The sequence below is a fragment of the Oncorhynchus gorbuscha genome, linkage group LG17 (assembly GCF_021184085.1).
Source record: "Oncorhynchus gorbuscha isolate QuinsamMale2020 ecotype Even-year linkage group LG17, OgorEven_v1.0, whole genome shotgun sequence".
In the NCBI taxonomy this organism is placed as follows: Eukaryota; Metazoa; Chordata; class Actinopteri; order Salmoniformes; family Salmonidae; genus Oncorhynchus; species Oncorhynchus gorbuscha.
This window is the reverse complement of record NC_060189.1, coordinates 20,076,386-20,099,400: the sequence shown is the minus strand read 5'-3', so window position 1 is coordinate 20,099,400 and position 23,015 is coordinate 20,076,386. Positions and strand designations below refer to the sequence as shown.

The window sequence follows — 23,015 nt, the reverse complement described above, 5'->3', positions numbered from 1 at the left end:
CACTGTGCTCCGTTAGGTGGGCAGCAGTCCTAGCTTCCACTGGGCTCCGTTAGGTGGGCAGCAGTCCTAGCTTCCACTGGGCTCTGTTAGGTGGGCAGCAGTCCTAGCTTCCACTGGGCTCTGTTAGGTGGGCAGCAGTCCTAGCTTCTACTGGGCTCTGTTAGGTGGGCAGCAGTCCTAGCTTCTACTGGGCTCTGTTAGGTGGGCAGCAGTCCTAGCTTCCACTGGGCTCTGTTAGGTGGGCAGCAGTCCTAGCTTCCACTGGGCTCTGTTAGGTGGGCAGCAGTCCTAGCTTCTACTGGGCTCTGTTAGGTGGGCAGCAGTCCTAGCTTCCACTGGGCTCCGTTAGGTGGGTAGCAGTCCTAGCTTCCACTGGGCTCCGTTAGGTGGGCAGCAGTCCTAGCTTACACTGTGCTCTGTTAGGTGGGCAGCAGTCCTAGCTTCTACTGGGCTCTTTTAGGTGGGTAGCAGTCCTAGCTTCCACTGGGCTCTGTTAGGTTGGTAGCAGTCCTAGCTTCCACTGAGCTCTTTTAGGTTGGTAGCAGTCCTAGCTTCCACTGAGCTCTTTTAGGTTGGTAGCAGTCCTAGCTTACACTGGGATCTGTTAGGTGGACAGCAGTCTTAGCTTACACTGAGCTCTTTTAGGTTGGTAGCAGTCCTAGCTTACACTGAGCTCTTTTAGGTTGGTAGCAGTCCTAGCTTACACTGGGCTCTGTTAGGTGGACAGCAGTCCTAGCTTACACTGAGCTCTTTTAGGTGGGTAGCAGTCCTAGCTTCCACTGTGCTCTGTTAGGTGGGCAGCAGTCCTAGCTTACACTGAGCTCTTTTAGGTTGGTAGCAGTCCTAGCTTACACTGAGCTCTTTTAGGTTGGTAGCAGTCCTAGCTTACACTGTGCTCTGTTAGGTGGACAGCAGTCCTAGCTTACACTGAGCTCTTTTAGGTTGGTAGCAGTCCTAGCTTCCACTGAGCTCTTTTAGGTGGCAGTCCTAGCACTGGGCTCCTAGGTGGCAGTTCCACTGAGCTCTTTTAGGTGGACAGCAGTCCTAGCTTCCACTGAGCTCTTTTAGGTTGGTAGCAGTCCTAGCTTACACTGAGCTCTTTTAGGTGGGTAGCAGTCCTAGCTTCCACTGAGCTCTGTTAGGTTGGTAGCAGTCCTAGCTTCCACTGAGCTCTTTTAGGTTGGTAGCAGTCCTAGCTTCCACTGAGCTCTTTTAGGTGGACAGCAGTCCTAGCTTACACTGAGCTCTTTTAGGTGGACAGCAGTCCTAGCTTCCACTGAGCTCTTTTAGGTGGACAGCAGTCCTAGCTTCCACTGGGCTCTTTTAGGTGGACAGCAGTCCTAGCTTCCACTGAGCTCTTTTAGGTGGACAGCAGTCCTAGCTTCCACTGGGCTCTGTTAGGTTGGTAGCAGTCCTAGCTTCCACTGAGCTCTTTTAGGTTGGTAGCAGTCCTAGCTTCCACTGAGCTCTTTTAGGTGGACAGCAGTCCTAGCTTACACTGAGCTCTTTTAGGTGGGTAGCAGTCCTAGCTTCCACTGAGCTCTTTTAGGTTGGTAGCAGTCCTAGCTTCCACTGAGCTCTTTTAGGTTGGTAGCAGTCCTAGCTTCCACTGAGCTCTTTTAGGTTGGTAGCAGTCCTAGCTTACACTGAGCTCTTTTAGGTGGACAGCAGTCCTAGCTTACACTGAGCTCTTTTAGGTGGACAGCAGTCCTAGCTTCCACTGAGCTCTTTTAGGTGGACAGCAGTCCTAGCTTACACTGAGCTCTTTTAGGTGGGTAGCAGTCCTAGCTTCCACTGAGCTCTTTTAGGTTGGTAGCAGTCCTAGCTTCCACTGAGCTCTTTTAGGTTGGTAGCAGTCCTAGCTTACACTGAGCTCTTTTAGGTGGGTAGCAGTCCTAGCTTCCACTGAGCTCTTTTAGGTTGGTAGCAGTCCTAGCTTCCACTGAGCTCTTTTAGGTTGGTAGCAGTCCTAGCTTCCACTGAGCTCTTTTAGGTTGGTAGCAGTCCTAGCTTACACTGTGCTCTTTTAGGTTGGTAGCAGTCCTAGCTTCCACTGAGCTCTTTTAGGTGGACAGCAGTCCTAGCTTCCACTGAGCTCTTTTAGGTTGGTAGCAGTCCTAGCTTCCACTGAGCTCTTTTAGGTTGGTAGCAGTCCTAGCTTACACTGTGCTCTTTTAGGTGGACAGCAGTCCTAGCTTACACTGTGCTCTTTTAGGTTGGTAGCAGTCCTAGCTTACACTGTGCTCTTTTAGGTTGGTAGCAGTCCTAGCTTACACTGAGCTCTTTTAGGTGGACAGCAGTCCTAGCTTACACTGTGCTCTTTTAGGTGGACAGCAGTCCTAGCTTACACTGAGCTCTTTTAGGTGGACAGCAGTCCTAGCTTACACTGTGCTCTTTTAGGTTGGTAGCAGTCCTAGCTTCCACTGAGCTCTTTTAGGTGGACAGCAGTCCTAGCTTCCACTGAGCTCTGTTAGGTGGACAGCAGTCCTAGCTTACACTGGGCTCTGTTAGGTGGACAGCAGTCCTAGCTTACACTGTGCTCTGTTAGGTGGACAGCAGTCCTAGCTTACACTGAGCTCTGTTAGGTGGACAGCAGTCCTAGCTTACACTGTGCTCTGTTAGGTGGGCAGCAGTCCTAGCTTACACTGAGCTCTGTTAGGTGGACAGCAGTCCTAGCTTACACTGGGCTCTTTTAGGTTGGTAGCAGTCCTAGCTTCCACTGAGCTCTGTTAGGTGGACAGCAGTCCTAGCTTACACTGTGCTCTGTTAGGTGGACAGCAGTCCTAGCTTACACTGAGCTCTGTTAGGTGGACAGCAGTCCTAGCTTACACTGGGCTCTTTTAGGTTGGTAGCAGTCCTAGCTTACACTGAGCTCTGTTAGGTGGACAGCAGTCCTAGCTTACACTGAGCTCTTTTAGGTTGGTAGCAGTCCTAGCTTACACTGTGCTCTGTTAGGTGGACAGCAGTCCTAGCTTACACTGTGCTTTGTTAGGTGGACAGCAGTCCTAGCTTACACTGGGCTCTGTTAGGTGGACAGCAGTCCTAGCTTACACTGTGCTCTGTTAGGTGGACAGCAGTCCTAGCTTACACTGTGCTCTGTTAGGTGGACAGCAGTCCTAGCTTACACTGGGCTCTTTTAGGTTGGTAGCAGTCCTAGCTTACACTGGGCTCCGTTAGGTGGGTAGCAGTCCTAGCTTCCACTGGGCTCTGTGTGGTTCACAAAGAAGAGGAAACATGCCTCTTCCCTTGCTACGACACTGCATGTTCCCCACAATGCCACCTCAAAGTGATGGCGCTGTGGATAGCAGCCGTTTTTTCCAGTTATTTTGTATGTTTTTGTGCACAGATCTAAAAAAAAAAAATAGTGTACAGTACATAATGTTTCTGTCATCATTTCCTATGACCATAAAAAGCTTCTGGACATGAGAACAGGGATTTGGATGAATATTTCTACTTGAATGAGTCGGAGGCACAGGACATACTGCTCACCCAGGACCAGGCCCTAATGGACCAGAATCCAAAAAGGCAGCATAAGAGAGGGCGACGTGCAGGCACCCTGCCAAAACTACGTAAGAGAGTACATAAACCGCGAGACTATCACCGAGACTATCAAATAATTGGAACTATCATCCTTTCACTCTCTCCTCTCTACCTTCTCTACCTATGTATCCGCTGTTAAAGCCATATTCTAAATCACTCTCTCTGAATTTCAAGCTTCTGCCTCTATCCCTAGGAAACTACTTTCCAACTTTTCCTCCATCCTTAAGCCCCCCCCTCTCCATGGACAACTGTCAACCACTTTGGAAAAAAAGGTTGACGACATCTGCTAATCATTCACTCAGCATTTAGAGACCACTTGTCTCACTCACACAAAACTACCCTACGCCTTGACCTCTTTCTCCCCGCTCTCTCCAGATGACATCCTGCGACTAGTGAGGTCTGGCCTCATGACAACCTGCCTGCTCAAACCCATCCCCTACTCCAGACGATCTCTGGAGACCTTCTCCAATTCCTCATCAACTCATCCCTGGCCACTGGCTGCGTCCCCTCTGAGTTCAAAATGGCCCGAGTTGCTCCCCTCCCCAAGAAACCAACACTTGACTCATCTGACGTCAAAAACTATAGACCGGTATCCCTTCTTTCTTTTCTTTCCAAAACACTTGAGCGTGGTGTCTCTGATACACTTTCTCGTTATCTCTCTCAGAACAATCTTCTTGACCCTAACAACTCAGGCTTCAAGACGGGTCACTCAACTGAGACTGCTCTTCTCTGTGTAACGGAGGCTCTCCGCATTGCCAAAGCTGACTAGCTCTCCTCTGTTCTCATCCTACTAGATCGATCCCTGTCTTTGACACCGTGAACCATCAGATCATCCTGTCCACCTTCTCAGGGCTGGGCGTCGCAGGCTATGCACACTCTTGGATTGCATCCTACCTGGCAGGCCGCTCTTACCAGGTGACGTGGAGAGGATCTATGTCTGCACCACATACTCTCACTATTGGTGTCCCCCAGGGCTCGGTTCTAGGCCCTCTACTCTTCTTGCTATACACTAAGTCACTCGGCTCCGTCACATCCTCACACGTGGTCTCTCCTATTATTGCTATGCGGATGACACTCAACTACTTTTCTCCTTCTCCCCTTCTGACACCCAGGTGGCAACATGCATCTCTGTGTGCCTTGCAGATATCTCAACTTGGATGTAGGCCCATCACCTCAAAATCAAAAAGACGGAACTGCTCTACCTACCGGGGAAGACCTGCCCACTCAAAGACCTCTCCATCATGGTTGACAACTCCACAGTGTAGAGTGTTGCTCTCCCTGGAACCCTGGACAACACCCTGTCGTTCACTGCAAACATCAAAGCAGTGACCCGCTCCTGCAGGGTCATGCTCTGCAACATCCGTAGATTGAGCATGAGGTTCTAATCCAGGCACTCCAGGTACTCTCCCGTCTGGACTACTGCAACTCGATGTTGGTTGGGCTCCCGACTTGCGCCATCAAACTCCTGCAACTTATCCAAAATGTAGCAGCCTACCTGGTTTTCAACATTCCCAAGTTCTCTCATGTCACCCTGCTCCTCCGCACACTCCACTGGCTTCCAGTTGAAGCTTACATCCACTACAAAACCATGGTTTTTACCTACAGAACAGCAAGAGGGACTGCCCCTCCCTACCTTCAGGCTATGTTCAAACCCTACACCCCAAACCAGGCACTCCGTTCTGCCATCTCAGGTCTCTAGGCCCTCCCAGCTCCTGATCAGCCCAGTCCAAGTTCTTCTCTGTCCTAGCACCCCAATGGTGAAACCAGCTTCCCCCTGAATCTAGGACAGCAGAGTTCCTGCCCATCTTCAGAAAACATCTGAAACAGTATCTTAAATATCCTCTTCCTCACCTTGATCCACAGATGATACAATTTATGTTGCACTCCACACGGCCCTTTCTCTTGTCTTCCCTGGACAAGAGGAACGCCTATGTGAGAATGCTGTTCATCAACTACAGCTCAGCGTTCAACACCACAGTTCGTCACTAAGCTAAGGACACTGGGACTGAACACCTTCCTGTGCAACTGCATCCTGGACTTCCTGACGGCCCACCCCCAGGTGGTGAGGGTAGGTAACAACACATCCGCCACATTTTCACTGCCTGCTCACCTTTTGATATGGCAAATGGTTGGCAACCTGACAGCAAGGTGCTACAGAGGGTAGTGCATCTGGCCCAGTACATCACTGGGGCTGAGCTCCCTGCCATCCAGGAACTCTAAACCTCTATAAAATTGTCAAAGACTTCAGCCACCCAAATCATAGATTGGGGTGCTGACCAAGACCAGATGGCGCACACACACATTACACCGGTTTTAAAGGTCTCTGCACTGGCTGCCTGTGAGTTTTAGAATTCATTTTAAAATTCTTCTAATGGTTTTTAAATCAATCCACGATTGTTCACCCAAGTACATGTCAGACATGTTTTCAAGTTATGTATCCAGTAGGTCCCTCATGTCCTCTAGTACTGGCCTTCCCAAAACAATCCCAAAGCTTAGGACCAAGAGGCATGGAGGCAGCCTTTAGTTATGTCCCCAGCCTCTGGAATAGCCTGCCTTGAGGGGGGCTGAAACCCATATATTTAGCTTTGCTTTGCTTTTCATTAGGGAGATTTTTGTTGTTCAGTTTGTGTCATTCGTTTTTTATCTTATGTTTGCTGTGAAGTAAATATTTCAGCTTTTACTTTCCATGTTTTTTATTCCTTTTGGGCTGTAAAGCACATTGTGTTGCATTTCATGTCTGAAATGTGCTGCATAAATAAAGCTTGATTTGATTTGTTAGACTGTTCTCTGCTGCACCAAGTCTGGAACCAACAGGACCCTGAACAGCTTCTACTCCCAAGCCATCAGACTGCTGAATAGTTCACCAAACACCTGGACTATCTGCATGGCCCCTTTCATTTTTTTGTTTTACTTTTCCCATATGCTGTGTATGATCCGTCACTTTATTCCTAGTTACATATCTACCTCCATTACCTCCATTACCTCATACCCCTGCACATAGACTCAGTACTGGTACCCCGTGTATGTAGCCGAGTTATCATTACTCACTGTGTATTTATTATTACTTTTATTATGCGTTAAAACTTTTCTATTATTTCTCGATTTTCTTTCTCTCTGTATTGTTGGGAAGGACCCGTAAGTAAGCATTTCACTGTTAGTGTACTCCTGTTGTTTACGAAGCTGGTGACATAACATTTGATTTGGATTTGAAAAGACTGGCTCACATGACTGGCCATGGGCCATAGATTATGGCTATTGATCGCTGCCTGGAGATGGATCGCTCAGTGGGTGTGTGTGTGTGTGTGTGCGTGTGTCTGTCTGTCTTAGGGGAGGGGAGTAAGGGCAGCGCGCAAAAGCTATTGATTCTGTCCGGCAGGGAGGCTGCGTTTCAGAATGAAGGTCAGCTCTACTTCGTCTCCCCTATTAAAGGTTCCTGCCACCTAAACACACACTAGGAGTGACGGCACATCAAACCCTAGTGCCTGTTCCTGAGAGAGAATAACACTTACCGACTGTTGGATAAAGCCTCCAGTCAGAAACCCAACAGGCTACGTGCCAGCAGAGGAAGTCCACTCAGAGACACTTCTACTATAGCCACATCACTTCCACATGGTTGGAAATAAATTACACATCGGATGTCAGGGACGTTTATAAAATTCTCTCTCTTATTAATGTATGATTGATATATGGAGTGCTACTTGGATAGTGGGTGCTTTCCCATCTGACTATTTTCCTCCCTCATGTAATGTCCTCACCACCCATAATGCATCTCCACTGATAGTGGAGTAGACAGCCAGCCAGCCAGCTCACTGCTCAGGGTTCATACAGGGTGACTATTAGGACTCACACAGCCAAGGCAGCTGCCTCTTCCAACAAGGCCATATCAATAATAGATGACATTATGTATGATTTCTGACAGCCTTGTAACAGCCCTGTCTTTCACATTCAATAGCGCTGAGGGCTCTGAAATAATATTACTGTGTTGTCACTGAATAGAGCAGAATGCTGTACAGAGCTTGAGGAGAATGACACACATAAATCCACTTTTACAGACATCATTCAAGTATGTCCGTTGGTCAGTGTTTTGTATCACACAGACAAACACACACACTTCTCAATTTGGAATGGTGCACACAGTCCGCTGTAGCGGAAAGGAGGATGTCTGTGTGTGTTCTCAGGTGATGTGGCTGGTGGTCATTTTTCAATTCAAAATCCAATTAGCCATAGTGATGGTGCAGCAGAGCGCCTGGCTGCTGGAGACCTCTCCAGTTCTGTGGAGGAGGGAGCGGGAGAGAGGACACCACAGAACAGAGCCCCACAGCACCAGGCCAGCCTTTATTTGGATGCACAGGGGTCATGTGGCTTCTCATTGAAGAAATATTAAACGAATTACCTTGAAGAGTGGCCTGGCTACAAACAGCAGATTCAGGAGCGCCAGGGCATTGTGAGGGGGAAACGCTGGATAGGCATTTAATCTCTGCTACACAAACAGACAGGTCACTGTTCTGACTTGTACAAAAAACATTTACAACAGCAGCCATTTCTGTGACATAATCAGAGGAAGAAATGGGTCTTGCCTGTGGCTCAAGTCTAGATAAATCATTTAGTGCAGGTATTACTGCTCTTTGTTGAGGTAATATATCTCAAATAGCATTCTAAATTGTATCATTTCAAACATTGTTCAGAAAATAGAGTGAACTTAATTTGCTGGTGTGATTAAAAAAAGTTAAATATCTTTACAACATAGTTTGTGTGTGTGTGTTTGTGTGCGCTCCTTGCCTTGATAAAACAGACTCATCACCCCCATGACAATTATTTTGTTTAAACATAATCCTTTTCTCTTCACCAACTCTTCCAGCCAGGAGGCCCAGACACACACAGAAACCAGTTGGCACTACCAGCATCCATTGGCTGGGAGGCTCCATTCGTCAGCTCATGCTTCACACTGCCAACACAAGCCTAGCCAGCCCAGGTCAGCGCTTATCTCATCTCATAGATACGGCTGTCGTGTTGCTCTCCACCAGCTAAGGAATGCCAGGTACGCCTGGTCTTTCCCAGCCCAGTGCTGGCTCCCCTCCTCTGGGCTTCCAGTGCAAGCAGGCAGGCCTGTGGCAGCTCAAACCATCTCACCCTGGAGTAATTCACTTGGCGTCTGGTAACCGGCATCTGTCACTCTGCTGTCCCACTGATGCCCCCAGGGACCCTGAGAGGGGCTGATATGAGGCTCGCTGATAGGTGGGTGTGATGACACACACACACACACACACACACACACACACACACACACACACACACACACACACACACACACACACACACACACACACACACACACACACACACACACACACACACACACACACACACACACACACACACACACACACACACACACACACCCGTATGCATGCACATACACGCAAGCACAGAAATTCTACAAATATCAAACACACAGTATGTATGACCGTACCTGTAGCCCCCAAAACAGTGCATGTTTTCACCTTAAAAACAACTCTGCCATTACTGCCCACTCCCCTTGCACTCTTTTCTTACATACCGCAAACCAATGAGCACAACTTGGATCCAACCTCAAAAGCTGGAGGTTGGGTGTTTCCATAGTGACCAGCAGAGAGATACTGTGGTGATGGTGAGGCTAGTCTGTATACCCTGTTCCTGTCCAGCGAGGGGCAGAGCAGCAAGGCTTTATAGGAGATTAGAACCCCCCGCTCCAAAAAACAACGTCCCTTCCCTCTCTCAGACCTGCCCTCATTCACATGCAAATTAATCTCCATCACTGATTATGCTTGTCTTAAACCAACTGACATGTACAGCTGGAGTCAGGCCCTTAACAACAGGCAGGCTGTTGCAGGGACAGTAGATGATACATGACGACTCAGTAGAGTCAGTAGATGATACATGACGACTCAGTAGAGTCAGTAGATGATACATGACGACTCAGTAGAGTCAGTAGATGATACATGACGACTCAGTAGAGTCAGTAGATGATACATGACGACTCAGTAGAGTCAGTAGATGATACATGACGACTCAGTAGAGTCAGTAGATGATACATGACGACTCAGTAGAGTCAGTAGATGATACATGACGACTCAGTAGAGTCAGTAGATGATACATGACGACAGTCAAGTTACACATAAGATCACCACTACAGACCTAGACAGCCACATGCATCTGCACATGTTACTGAGGGCTGTGTAACACAACTCAAACCAGTGCGCAGCTAATCGCTGTATGCAAATCAGCCAGTGCATCAAGATCAGTGTCAGCGCTCAACCATGCAGATCAGCCAACACAATCCACATGGGCAAACCACTGGCAGTGCTAATGCCATTATCACAACAATCGACCCATTTATAATTTAAATTCTTTCATATGAGCATTGTGAAGAAGATTGTGAGGAATAAGCAGCTAGCTAGCTGTGTATAAACGTTTATTTGTTTTTCTGTTATTTCTCACAATATTCACAATGCTAGATAGATAGATAGATAGATAGATAGATGGATAGATGGATAGATAGATCCTGATCAATTACCTATCTTTGAATATAAAAATATACCCTTCCTCGGCCTACCTACCTGCTGAAGCTCTGTGATCAGACAGGACTGTAGGAAAGGTAGAGGCAACAGAGTAAAGAGTAAACAGAAAGGATACAAGCTCTGGTAGAGCGTCAGGCGGGACTTGACTGCTCTGCTGGCGTTGATGCAGGTGGAGCGCACCAGGCTGGGCAGCAGCGTTCCAGTGACGATGGCCCCGTTGAACAAAGGCCCAAAGAAAGGGACCTACAAGGGGAAGGAGGGAGAGAGAGGGAGAGAGAGGGAGAGGGAGAAAGAAACAAATACGAAGAAAGAACAAGAAAGTTAACATGTTATATTATTCCGATAAAATGCTATAAAAAAATGCTGGTTAAGTCATAAAATCATATGAAATGAGTGTGCTTTGAAATGCGCGAGACATCTCAAATGGGCACAGGGTTAGAGTTAGGTTTGAGTGATTAAGGTTTGAGTTTTGTTATTTAGCATGACAATCACACACATCTAATGCAAAATCAATGTAGAGTAAGAGAAATGACTGTCGATACCAGAGGAAAAACTTCTATTGAACAAATACAATGGGAGTTCTCTGTGTTTGAGAGCAGCACGCATGTGTGTGTGTGTGTGTGTGTGTGTGTGTGTGTGTGTGTGTGTGTGTGTGTGTGTGTGTGTGTGTGTGTGTGTGTGTGTGTGTGTGTGTGTGTGTGTGTGTGTGTGTGTGTGTGTGTGTGTGTGTGTGTGTGTGGTTGGTGTGTGTGACACACGCATCTGCTGATGGGTTTTTGGGGAGATCTTAAATCTGCTGAGTTGAATAATCGTTGACCTGGAATGTGACGTGAATGTCAGAGCCCCTTCATAAACCCTGCTGTCTACTCTGCATGGTAGAGCTCATTATACAGAAAGTCCCTCCACTTCAATGATTGGAACGTACTTCAAACTGACATCTAGCTCTGGAACACCATAGAATATGAATGAGAGGGGGGTTCTGAGTATGGTGGAGGTTTGGGCTGAAGACTGGGTGGTTTTAACCTCTTTGGGCTAGGGGGCAAAGATGCTGTCCAGCCAGAAAGTAAACTGCCTGTTACTCAGGCCCAGAAGCTAGGATATGCATATAATTGGTAGATTTGGATAGAAAACAAGTTTCTAAAACTGTTAGAATAATGTCTGAGTATAACAGAACTGATTTGGCAGGCAAAACCCCGAGCACAATCCATCAAGGGAATTTTTTGTTGTTGAGGTCATTGTGTTTTCCAATTGTTTTCTATGGGAGGTACTATTTACAAGGAACCTGGTTGCAGTTCCTTTGGCTTCCACTAGATGTCAAAGGTCTTTAGAAAAGAAAAGTTGTTTGAAATGTTTGGATCAAGTTCACAGGTAACTTATTAGATACTTTGAAGGCATGTTGGGCGAGTTGAAACCGGTGTATTGTCATAAATTGTCATTTTTGGGACATAAAGAAGGACATTATTGAACAAAAGGACCATTTGTGATGTTTCTGGGACATTTTGGAGTGCCAACAGAAGAAGATCTTCAAAGGTAAGGCATTAATTATATCGCTATTTCTGACTTTTGTGGCGAGATAATTGGTTGGGACAATATTTTTGGCCAATATTAGCCATTGCTAGTCTATCGGCCTTTGAGGATTGGCGCAGCCGATGTCTTCTATGGAGCGCAAGCGCACTTGCCTCGTGTCATACTGTTGCAAGCCTGTACCACTTACTCGTTCATTGCTAGCTGTCCTTGAGGAACCTCTGGCTGGACAGCATCTTCTCAACTACCTACTCCTGCTGCATATTATATAGCTTAAGCTCACTTGAAAATGACACAAGGCATGTAGACATATTGAAAGTGTTCATTCATTTACTGTTCGGCAAAACAATGTCCATATACAGGCGGCAGCACTTTGCAAAACAAGACACCGGTTTTGTCATCAAAATGTTCAAATTTAATGATATTGTCCATCGGTCTCCTTGACCCCCAAAAAACAGTATCGGCATTGGCCTTAATAAATCCATATCGGTTGTTCACTAGCACATACGCACAGTGATGGTGATGCACTGTAGTGGAAGAGGAGGGCATTACTTTCCATCTCAGAGTCACACAGCTGGACAAGCAGACAGACAGTTAACCCAAACCAAGAAGCTAGTTTGGTGGGACACTGGGAAAGAGAGTTAAGAGGGGTTTGTTGAGAAAGTCAGATAGATTGGAGCAGTGCTGGAATATGTGTTTGATCAATTTTAGTAGAGAAATTGTGAAAATAGCATCCATTATATATTTTTTTTATGTAAAAAAGACAGTAAGTAAAATAGTCTATGACACCACCCATTACAGACATGGATTTAGTGGAAAATAATCAACCAAGTGTAGAAGCAAACTCTGAAAACTCATTGTGACAAACTACCATATTGGTTTTGCATTGAGTATTCAGAGCAGCCAACCAGTTGATCTGTAGTACCTGTGGTTTCTTCATGATCTGGATGAAGAACGTGTGGTTCTTCATGGGGTACACGATGATCAGCACGTCTCCAAAGTCAGTGGGGATGATGCCGCGCCGGTAGTCCCTGCTGTGCTCCGACCACACTATGTGAACTTCATCGTTTCCCAGGTGACGCAGCTGCACCGGAACAAATCACAAGCTTTAGACATGGCTAGCAACGGTGATCACATTTTAAAAAACATATTGTCATTACTATAAAAAACAAATATAGGTTAGCTATTACCACAGCTCTGGGTGTTGTGACAATGTAAAACATCTCCTAATTTCAACTTTGATTGGAAATTCAAAGAACAAAAAAACATTTTAAAACCAATCATTGAAATGAACTTTACTCCAAATTGCATCCAATTTCCATGTTCTATTCATAAATACAACTTCAGTTAGGACAGAAATTACAGGAAATTGGCAGATTGTTATTTTAACTCTATTTTTGAACTAAGACATAGGAGCGAGAAAGGAGAAAGAACATTATTGTGGTTGACATGGACATTGAGTGATGGGCAAAGACCGGCCGTTCGATACCTCACCGGTCTTTACCCTTCATTAATGGAGTTGATCCCTGACCACATGACGTTACCAGAATAGACTGGGCCTAGTTATGGCCAAAGAGTAATTCCTGCCTAGGTGAAGAGATTAGGAATAACTCCTGTCCCTGATTATGTGGCATCATGACTGCTAAGACTGAGCCTCCACACTGACTGACTCGCTGAGAGAAGAAGAAAACATGTGCTAATGTACTTGGGTCTAATGAGCCATTAAGAAAACATGCACTCGCTACCCAAAAAATGCAATTAGCACATTCTATTATAACCCCTTAATTATGCTAATGGTTTAATGTTAAACAAATCCACAACCCGCTGATTGAACGTCGTGCTCACTGGTTGATCTCATCTGTACAGGCACAGGTCAGACCAGACAGACAGGGACAAATTAACCAAGAATGTTGAATATGCATGTCGAAGTTGCCCACAAAAATCCTAGGGATTTTAATTAACATTAGACATTTTACACAGAATGAGTTGAACCAAGAGGCAGGACTGTCTGGGTAAATGCTAATGCATCTTTGTGTTCTCCTTCAGCAAGCTCTCCAACACCAGGGAATATGTTTCATAATAAAAATACAAATGTTTGGTGGGTGCTAATATTTGTCCAATTTCATACATGTGCAAGTATGTATTATAAGCATGCGTGAATTGGAAATGTGTTTTTTGCAGAGAACGGCGTCACGGCGAAATTAGGAGTCATTTATTGTACCTGGCACAAGGTGCTCCTGTACAATGATCATGCTTTAATCAGCTTCTTGATATGCCACACCTGTCAGGTGGATGGATTATCTTGGCGAAAGAGAAATGCTCACTAAAAGGGATGTAAACAAATTTGTGCACAACAATTTTGAGAAATACACTTTTTGATTGTATGGAACATTATAAAAACAGCAGAGCAGGCCTCTCAGCAGTACAGTCCATTATAAAAACAGCAGAGCAGGCCTCTCAGCACTACAGTCCATTATAAAAACAGCAGAGCAGGCCTCTCAGCAGTACAGTCCATTATAAAAACAGCAGAGCAGGCCTCACAGCAGTACAGTCCATTATAAAAACAGCAGAGCAGGCCTCACAGCAGTACAGTCCATTATAAAAACAGCAGAGCAGGCCTCTCAGCAGTACAGTCCATTATAAAAACAGCAGAGCAGGCCACTCAGCAGTATAGTCCATTATAAAAACAACAGAGCAGGCCTCTCAGCAGTACAGTGCCTTACAAAAACAGCAGAGCAGGCCTCTCAGAAGTACAGTCCATTATAAAAACAACAGAGCAGGAGTCTCAGCAGTACAATCCATTATAAAAACAGCAGATCGGGCCTCTCTGCAGAACATTATAAAAAGCGCAGAGCAGGCCTCTCTGCAGAACATTATAAAAACAACAGAGCAGGCCTCTCAGAAGTATAGTCCATTATAAAAACAACAGAGCAGGCCTCTCAGCAGTACATTATAAAAACAGCAGAGCAAGCCTGCTAAGCAGAACAGTCCATTATAAAAACAGCAGAGCAAGCCTGCTAAGCAGTACAGTCCATTATAAAAACAGGAGAGCAGGCCTCTCAGCAGTATAGTCCATTATAAACACAGCAGAGCAGGCCTCACAGCAGTACAGTCCATTATAAAAACAGGAGAGCAGGCCTCACAGCAGTACAGTCCATTATAAAAACAGCAGAGCAGGCCTCACAGCAGTACAGTCCATTATAAAAACAGCAGAGCAGGCCTCACAGCAGTATAGTCCATTATAAACACAGCAGAGCAGGCCTCGCAGCAGTATAGTCCATTATAAAAACTAACAGAGCAGGCCTCTCAGCAGTACAGTCCATTATAAAAACAACAGAGCAGGCCTCTCAGCAGTACAGTCCATTATAAAAACAGCAGAGCAGGCCTCTCTGCAGAACATTATAAAAACCGCAGAGCAGGCCTCTCAGCAGTACAGTCCCTTACAAAAACAACAGAGCAGGCCTCTCAGCAGTATAGTCCATTATAAAAACAACAGAGCAGGCCTCTCAGCAGTACATTATAAAAACAACAGAGCAGGCCTCTCAGCAGTACATTATAAAAACAACAGAGCAGGCCTCACAGCAGTACAGGCCATTATAAAAACAACAGAGCAGGCCTCACAGCAGTACAGTCCATTATAAAAACAACAGAGCAGGCCTCACAGCAGTACAGTCCATTATAAAAACAGCAGAGCAGGCCTCTCAGCAGTACATTCCATTATAAAAACAGCAGAGCAGGCCTCTCAGCAGTACAGTCCATTATAAAAACAACAGAGCAGGCCTCTCAGCAGTACAGTCCATTATAAAAACAACAGAGCAGGCCTCTCAGCAGTACAGTCCATTATAAAAACAACAGAGCAGGCCTCTCAGCAGTACAGTCCATTATAAAAACAGCAGAGCAGGCCTCTCAGCAGTACAGTCCATTATAAAAACAGCAGAGCAGGCCTCTCAGCAGTACAGTCCATTATAAAAACAGCAGAACAGGCCTCTCAGCAGTACAGTCCATTATAAAAACAGCAGAGCAGGCCTCACAGCAGTACAGTCCATTATAAAAACAGCAGAGCAGGCCTCACAGCAGTACAGTCCATTATAAAAACAACAGAGCAGGCCTCACAGCAGTACAGTCCATTATAAAAACAGCAGAGCAGGCCTCACAGCAGTACAGTCCATTATAAAAACAACAGAGCAGGCCTCTCAGCAGTACAGTCCATTATGAAAACAGCAGAGCAGCAGCCCAGTTAAGCCATGGTGCCTGAGGCTGGTAGTGAGCGTGAGGCCGCCGGGTGCCGCTCGCTCTGACATTAGGACCCTACATGGCCTGACCCCCACCTCACAGGTCACTCCTGTAACCATATTACCACAACCAGCTGCTGCCCTCAAGCCCACAATTGGATTGGAGGAATTCACATTCTTTTTCCTAATTTTCCTTTCTGGTTTAAATGGGGCCCGTTTTTTCCTTTCTTTCTTTCTTTCCCTCAGACAGACAATCTGGCCAGCGAAAGCCTCCCCCACCCCACTACACACAGTACGCACTTGAGAGCGGGCGGGTGGGCGAGGCTGAACGTTTTATTTGTAAAATGACAGAGAAACTTCCTGCCTGGATGCCGATAAAGCCTCTTTTTCATCCCAATCTTACCCCTCCCCTCCCTCCCACCCCCTTTAAGCCTCCACACCCGCTGCCGAGCTGCCAATTTCTGTATCGCCTGTGGCTAGCGCGGGGTTCTGGGAGGAGAGGAGTGCAATTACAGGGGCTCCCAGTCAAATGAATCGAAGAGGGCCAACGGCACACACCAGTGCCTCACACCAGCTAGCCAAAATCGAATCGTGCGCATGCTAACTAATTTCCGCAGCCACCGAGCACAGGTTCAGTATGGGGTCGGTGCAGAACTGTTTTTTGGGGCGAGGGGGGAAGGGATGTGTTGGTGGTGCGGAGGTGGTATATGAGGAGGGCCTGATGAATTTCCTATCTTCGTGGGACACCGCATGAGAAGATAGGCTGCATGGGCAGGGGCTTCGCAGCTCATTTCTCCATGCTAACTGCTGCTGGTGTGCTACAGCCAGGGAAACAGCTGAAGCGCCCATCGATCGCTCCCAGCGTCACGGCCGGAATGGGATAAAAAGGTCCTGCCGGCATCCGCCTGGCCCCTGCCCTGACAGGGTCAGCTAATGGCTGAATTTGGGCCCCAGTCACTGCACCCAGGGAGGGGGGCAGGAAGGGTGAACAGGTCCAGGAATCACAGTCATTACCGTAGCCACACATGCCTCTTCTCACACGCCTGCTCCTCTCTCTACTCCTCAGGCCTGCCCAGGGTTTACTAATCAATGCCAGAACACAGGAGTCACATCACCTGATCTCAGCTTAGCACAGAGTGAAGAGCCAAGACAGCACACATATAGACAGGGTCATTTCACTCTGTATACTGTTTGAAGCCTTTTTTTGTATGGGTCGATCCACCAATTAGTGCCTTTTGAGTAGTGTAACTTGGTGAAAAAAAACTTATGTCACCTCATTTTTACAAATCGGACATAGAGACCACATGTTCAACTGAACGTTCAATTAAAAAAAATGTTGTGCCTAATAAAGTAACAGTTGACCGTAACAGCGTTGACAACATCATCTTAAATCAGCCAAATCCCCTTGAGACAGGGGGAATGGAAGCTTGTTGTGTGGAACAGGGAGGGGAAATTGAATGAAAGATTCACCAAAAATGAACATTCTTAAAACATTTCTATGGGTAACAGGGTTGACGTGTTATGCTCGACAAACTCACTTTTCACCACAAAGCACCAGAAAGTGGCAAAATAGTTCTAAACGCATGTGAGCTGGTTCTACTCTATGATTTGACTATGAGATGTTCAATGTCTTTTCTGATTTAAAAAAAAATTAAAGCAGCAATCAGCATTTAAAAGCTTTCTCCCCAACCGTTTCAGTAATAAAAAGCAGTGTGATAGGGCTGGACAAATGTAACCACTCAAATTAACAGACAGCGATATTGATGCAAGGACAGAGCATGCATGATATCAAATTTATACTTTTAACCATGTTTTGAGGCTATATAGTGTTTCTTTCCATTTACCATTTTCTTTTGTAAAATAAGCTTATATTTTAGGTTCTGATGGCGTATGACTGTTGAACTAAGCTTATGAGGCATTTATAAGTTATATTATTCAAGAATTAATGGGTACATTGAATGAATTCCAAAATTGATGAATCAACTGCAATCTGCAGATTGCCCCTTTAAAAAGGAATAGTTTCACCATATTAAAATGAAAGTTTAGTTTACATAAGTGTTGACCATAAATGAGGGACAGGTTGTTGTTTTCTTTTTATCTTACAACAAATCACCAATAAAATAAAAAAAATAATCATCTTTAGAAATTACTATCAAAGCAACAAAATAACTAGGGCTTTACAAAGATGGTGAAAACAACTGACAGTTGTGAATCTGATGCAACCAAAGAGCTACTGCCCCCTTACCCGGGAAAGCACCGAACAACAGACAGGGACGTTGGACCATCGAAGACGCGCAAATATGTGATGAGAACTACATTGAGTTGGGGTTCACTTATATTGAGAGTAGTGCCTTTCCTCAGCCACAGTGTGTTATATGTGCAAAATAAGTATTTCACAACTCCATGACACCTTCACTCTTGTGCAGACATTTAGAAACAAAACATGCCAATTTGAAAATTAAGCCACGTGAGTTTTTGGAGTGAGAATTAAGATGACTTTCGAGTAGTAAGACATGTATAAAAGCAACAGATACCATTAATTACTGCTTTGCATACAAGCCAGTGAATTATATGAGTTACAGGTGGATGAGTCAACAGACGTGGCAGGCCTGGCACAGCTCCTGGTACATGTCGGTTATGTTTATGAGGCGTCAATTAAGGAAGACATCCTCTTCTGTAAACCACTGGAAACCAGGACAACATGAGAGGATAGTTTTAAAGTAGTGGACAGCTTTGTGATATAAAATGGACTTTGGTGGTCAAAATGTGTTGGTATCTGTACTGATGGCGCAAAAGCCATAACAGGGAGACATAGTGGAGTGGTAACACACGTGTAAGCAGTTGCTCCCGACTCCCGGGTACACTGCAGCATCCACCGAGAGGCTCTTGCTGCCAAGGGAATGACTGACAGCTCGAAAGATGTTTTGGACACTACAGGGAAAATGGTTAACTTTGTTCATTTAAAGCAAGGCCCTGCACTCTCGTGTATTTTCTGCATTATGCAATGCTATGGGCAGCGACCATGTAACGCTTTTACAACATACAGAAGTGTGCTGGTTATCAAGGGGCAAAGCATTGACATGTTTTTTTAAATTGAGAGACGAGCTTAAAGTTTTCTTTACTGACATCATTTTCACATGTCTGACCGCTTGCATGGTGATGCATTTCTTACACGACTGGCCTATCTGGGTGATGTTTTTTCTTGCCTGAATGATCTGAATCTAGTATTACAGGGACTCTCCACAACGATATTCAATGTGTGGGACAAAATTGAGGCTATGATTAAGAAGTTGGAGCTCTTCTCGGTCTGCATTAACAAGGACAACATACAGGTCTTTCCATCATAGTATGATTTTTGTGTGCAAATGTACTCAAGCTTCCGGACAATGTCAAATGTGATGTAGCGAAGCACCGGAGTGAGTTGGGTGCGCACGCAGGTACTTCCCCAAAATGGATGACACCAACAACTGGATTCGTTATTCCTTTCATGCCCTGTCTCCAATCCACTTACCGATATCTGAACAAGAGCCTCATCGAAATTGCAACAAGCGGTTCTGTGAAAATTTTATTTAATCAGAAGCCACTGCCAGATTTCTGGATTGGGCTGCGCTCAGATTATCCTGCCTTGGCAAATCGCGCTGTTAAGACACTGATGCCCTTTGCAACCACGTACCTATGTGAGAGTGGGTTCTCGGTCCTCGCTAGCATGAAAACTAAATAAAGGCAGAGACTATGTGGAAAATGTTTTAAGACTGGGACTCTTTCCAATACAACCAAACAGAGTTATGTGCAACCTTTCAAGCACACCCTTCTCATTAATTTGAGGTGAGTTATTCACAATTTTCGATGAACAAATAAAGTTCCCACGAGCCGGGTTGTGACAAACTCACAACTTTTTATGTTTAATAAATGTATCGTATAGTGTGTGTGGCAGGCTTACAATGATGGCAAAACACTAAATTTGAGAGTGCGCTGACCCTGGTGCTAAAGAGGGTACGCAGCTGGAGGTTGAATGTTTGAAGGGGTACGGGACTATAAAGTTTGGGAACCACTGATCTGGAAGGAGTAATATTCACAAGTACCTTTTTGGTGAGGCAGTCGTCAGAGTTGGACGGCATGCGTGTGGACACATGCAAGATGACTTCCATCGTGGAGGTAGCGTAGTAGGGAGCCGTGTGTCCTGTGCTGCCGTTCCTCTGAAGCCCTCCCATGAAGCCACAGTGTGTGGCTAGATCCACCTGAGGGGGACACAACACGGTTAGGAGAGCGTGATGTCAGTGTGCGTGTGTCAGAGAGAGTGACGAGATGCAGGGCAGGGTTTCCGATAGCCGGTAATAGCCAGCTTCTGGCCCAAAAAATAAATAGAAAAGCCAATACATACAATTGCTGCTGGCCAACGGTCCAGGAGAAAAAGAAAAGAATCCCATTGCATAATAATGCTTTTTAGCCTATTCATTGATGGAAATATTACTCCATGTAAATGCATTTGAATAGTCATACTTATAGTTCTATAGCTATGGTACTCAACTCTGACCCTACGAAGTTTAGAGCCTGCTGGTTTTCTGTTCTACCTGATAATTAATTGCAGACACTTTTGTCCCATGTCTAAATCAGTCCCTGATTACAGGGGAACAATTTTAAAAATGCAGTGGTTTGGTTTGAGAGATCTACAGGTTAATTTGCATAATATGGTGAAATTAAACTGCCGTGTGTACAGTATATTCGTTTTGTATCTTATGTATCGCAAGTGTACAGCATACAGATACAGAGCCTTTCAGCAGAAAATATGTCAGACAGCGTAAGAGCTGCTGCTTCAGCACCTCAAATAGCAAATGCATAGGCAATGAAAGGCAGGCTTCATCAGTTTCATCATCAATTTTTCTTGGGTCACTATAACTATATTTATTTTGCCAATTGGATTGATCCCCTCTACCACACGGAACCCCACTAATCTACCGACAGAAATGCACGAGGTGGCTAAAAACAGACCTCCATCCTATGCTAGCTTGCTACCCATGGCTCGACTAGCTGTCTGAATCGCCATGACCCCAACCAACCCCACTACTCCCTGGACCCTTATGATCACTCGACTAAGCATGCCTCTCCTTAATGTCAATATGCCTGGTCCATTGCTATTCTGGTTAGTGTTTATTTGCTTATTTCACTGTAGGACCTCTAGCCCTGCTCATTATACCTTAACCAACCTTTCAGTTCCACAACCCACACATGCGATGACATCACCTGGTTTCAATGATGTTTCTAGAGACAATATCTCTCTCATCATCACTCAATGCCTAGGTTTACCTCCACTGTATTCATATCCTACCATACCTTTGTCTGTACATTATACCTTGAAGCTATTTTATCGCCTTTTACTCTCTGTTCCAGACGTTCTAGATGACCAATTCTCATAGCTTTTAGTTGTACCCTTATCCTACTCCTCCTCTGGTGAAGTAGAGGTGAATCCAGGCCCTGCAGTGCCTAGCCCCACTCCTATTCCCCAGGCGCTTTCCTAAGTTTGTTTTATTCACTGCTATAGCACACTCTGCCAACCCGGAGGTTCTAGCCGTGTCTGAATCCTGGCTTAGGAAAACCACCAAAAATGCAGAAATTTTCATCCCTAACTACAACATTTTCAGACAAGATAGAACGACCAAAGGGGGCGGTGTTGCAATCTACTGCAAAGATAGCCTGCAGAGTTCTGTCCTACTATCCAGGTCTGTACTCAAACAATTTGAACTTCTACTTTTAAAAATCCACCTCTCTAAAAACAAGTCTCTCACCGTTGCAGCCTGCTATAGACCACCATCTGCCCCCAGCTGTGCTCTGGACACCATATGTGAACTGATTGCCCCCCATCTATCTTCAGAGCTCGTGCTACTAGGCGACCTAAACGGGAACATGCTTAACAACCCAGCCACCCTCAATCTCACACAAATTATCAATGAACCTACCAGGGTACCCCAAAGCCGTAAACACGGACACCCTCATAAATATCATCCTAACCAACTTGCCCTCTAAATACACCTCTGCTGTTTTCAACCAAGATCTCAGCGATCACTGCCTCATTGCCTGCATCGGTAATGGGTCAGCAGTCAAACGACCTCCACTCATCACTGTCAAACGCTCCCTGAAACACTTCAGCGAGCAGGCCTTTCTAATCGACCTGGCCGGGGTATCCTGGAAGGATATTGATCTCGTCCCGTCAGTAGAGGACGCCTTGTAAATTTAAAAACAAAATGCCTTCCTCACCATCTTAAATAAGCATGCCCCATTCAAGAAATGTAGAACCAGGAACAGAAATCGCCCTTGGTTCTCTCCAGACCTGACTGCCCTTAACCAACACAAAAACATCATATGGTGTTTGGCATTTGCATCGAACAGCCCCCGTGATATGCAACTTTTCAGGGAAGCTAGAAACCAATATACACAGGCAGTTAGAAAAGCCAAGGCTAGCTTTTTCAAGCAGAAATTTGCTTCCTGCAACACTAACTCAAAAAGCTTCTGGGACACTGTAAAGTCCATGGAGAATAAGAACACCTCCTCCCAGTTGCCCACTGCACTGAAGATAGGAAACACTGTCACCACCGACAAATCAACTTTAATTGAGAATTTCAACAAGCATTTTTCTACGGCTGGCCATGCTTTCCACCTGGCTACCCCTACCCCGGTCAACAGCACGGCACCTCCCAAAGCAACTCGCCCAAGCCTTCCCCATTTCTCCTCCTCCCAAATCCAGTCAGCTGATGTTCTGAAAGTGCGGCAAAATCTGGACCCCTACAAATCAGCTGGGCTAGACAATCTGGACCCTTTCTTTCTAAAAACTATCTGCAGAAATTGTTGCCACCCCTATTACTAGCCTGTTCAACCTCTCTTTAGTGTTATCTGAGATTCCTAAAGATTGGAAAGCAGCTGCGGCCATCGCCCTCTTTAAAGGGGGGACACTATTGACCCAAACTGCTACAGACCTAAATCTATCCTACCCTGCCTTTCTAAGGTCTTCGAAAGCCAAGTCAACAGATTACCGACCATTTCAAATCCCACAATACCTTCTCTGGTATGCATTCGGGTTTCAGAGCTGGTCATGGGTGCACCTCAGCCATGCTCAAGGTTCTAAACGATATCATAACTGCCATCGATAAGAAACAATACTGTGTAGCCG

At 45.6% G+C, this 23,015-nt stretch overlaps 1 protein-coding gene across 4 annotated transcripts in view; it reads right to left on the bottom strand.

Annotated features, from left to right (window-relative positions):
- Window positions 1-23,015, bottom strand: part of LOC124001930 (ral GTPase-activating protein subunit alpha-2-like) — a 193,369-nt gene that overhangs the window by 41,314 nt on the left and 129,040 nt on the right. For all 4 annotated transcript variants that reach the window (XM_046309095.1, XM_046309098.1, XM_046309097.1 and 1 more), the window contains 3 exons: window positions 19,936-20,091; window positions 12,547-12,705; window positions 10,213-10,340 (listed from right to left, as the gene is read on the bottom strand). In XM_046309095.1, coding sequence (XP_046165051.1) covers window positions 10,213-10,340; window positions 12,547-12,705; window positions 19,936-20,091 — 443 coding nt within the window. The remainder of the gene's footprint in view (window positions 1-10,212; window positions 10,341-12,546; window positions 12,706-19,935; window positions 20,092-23,015) is intronic.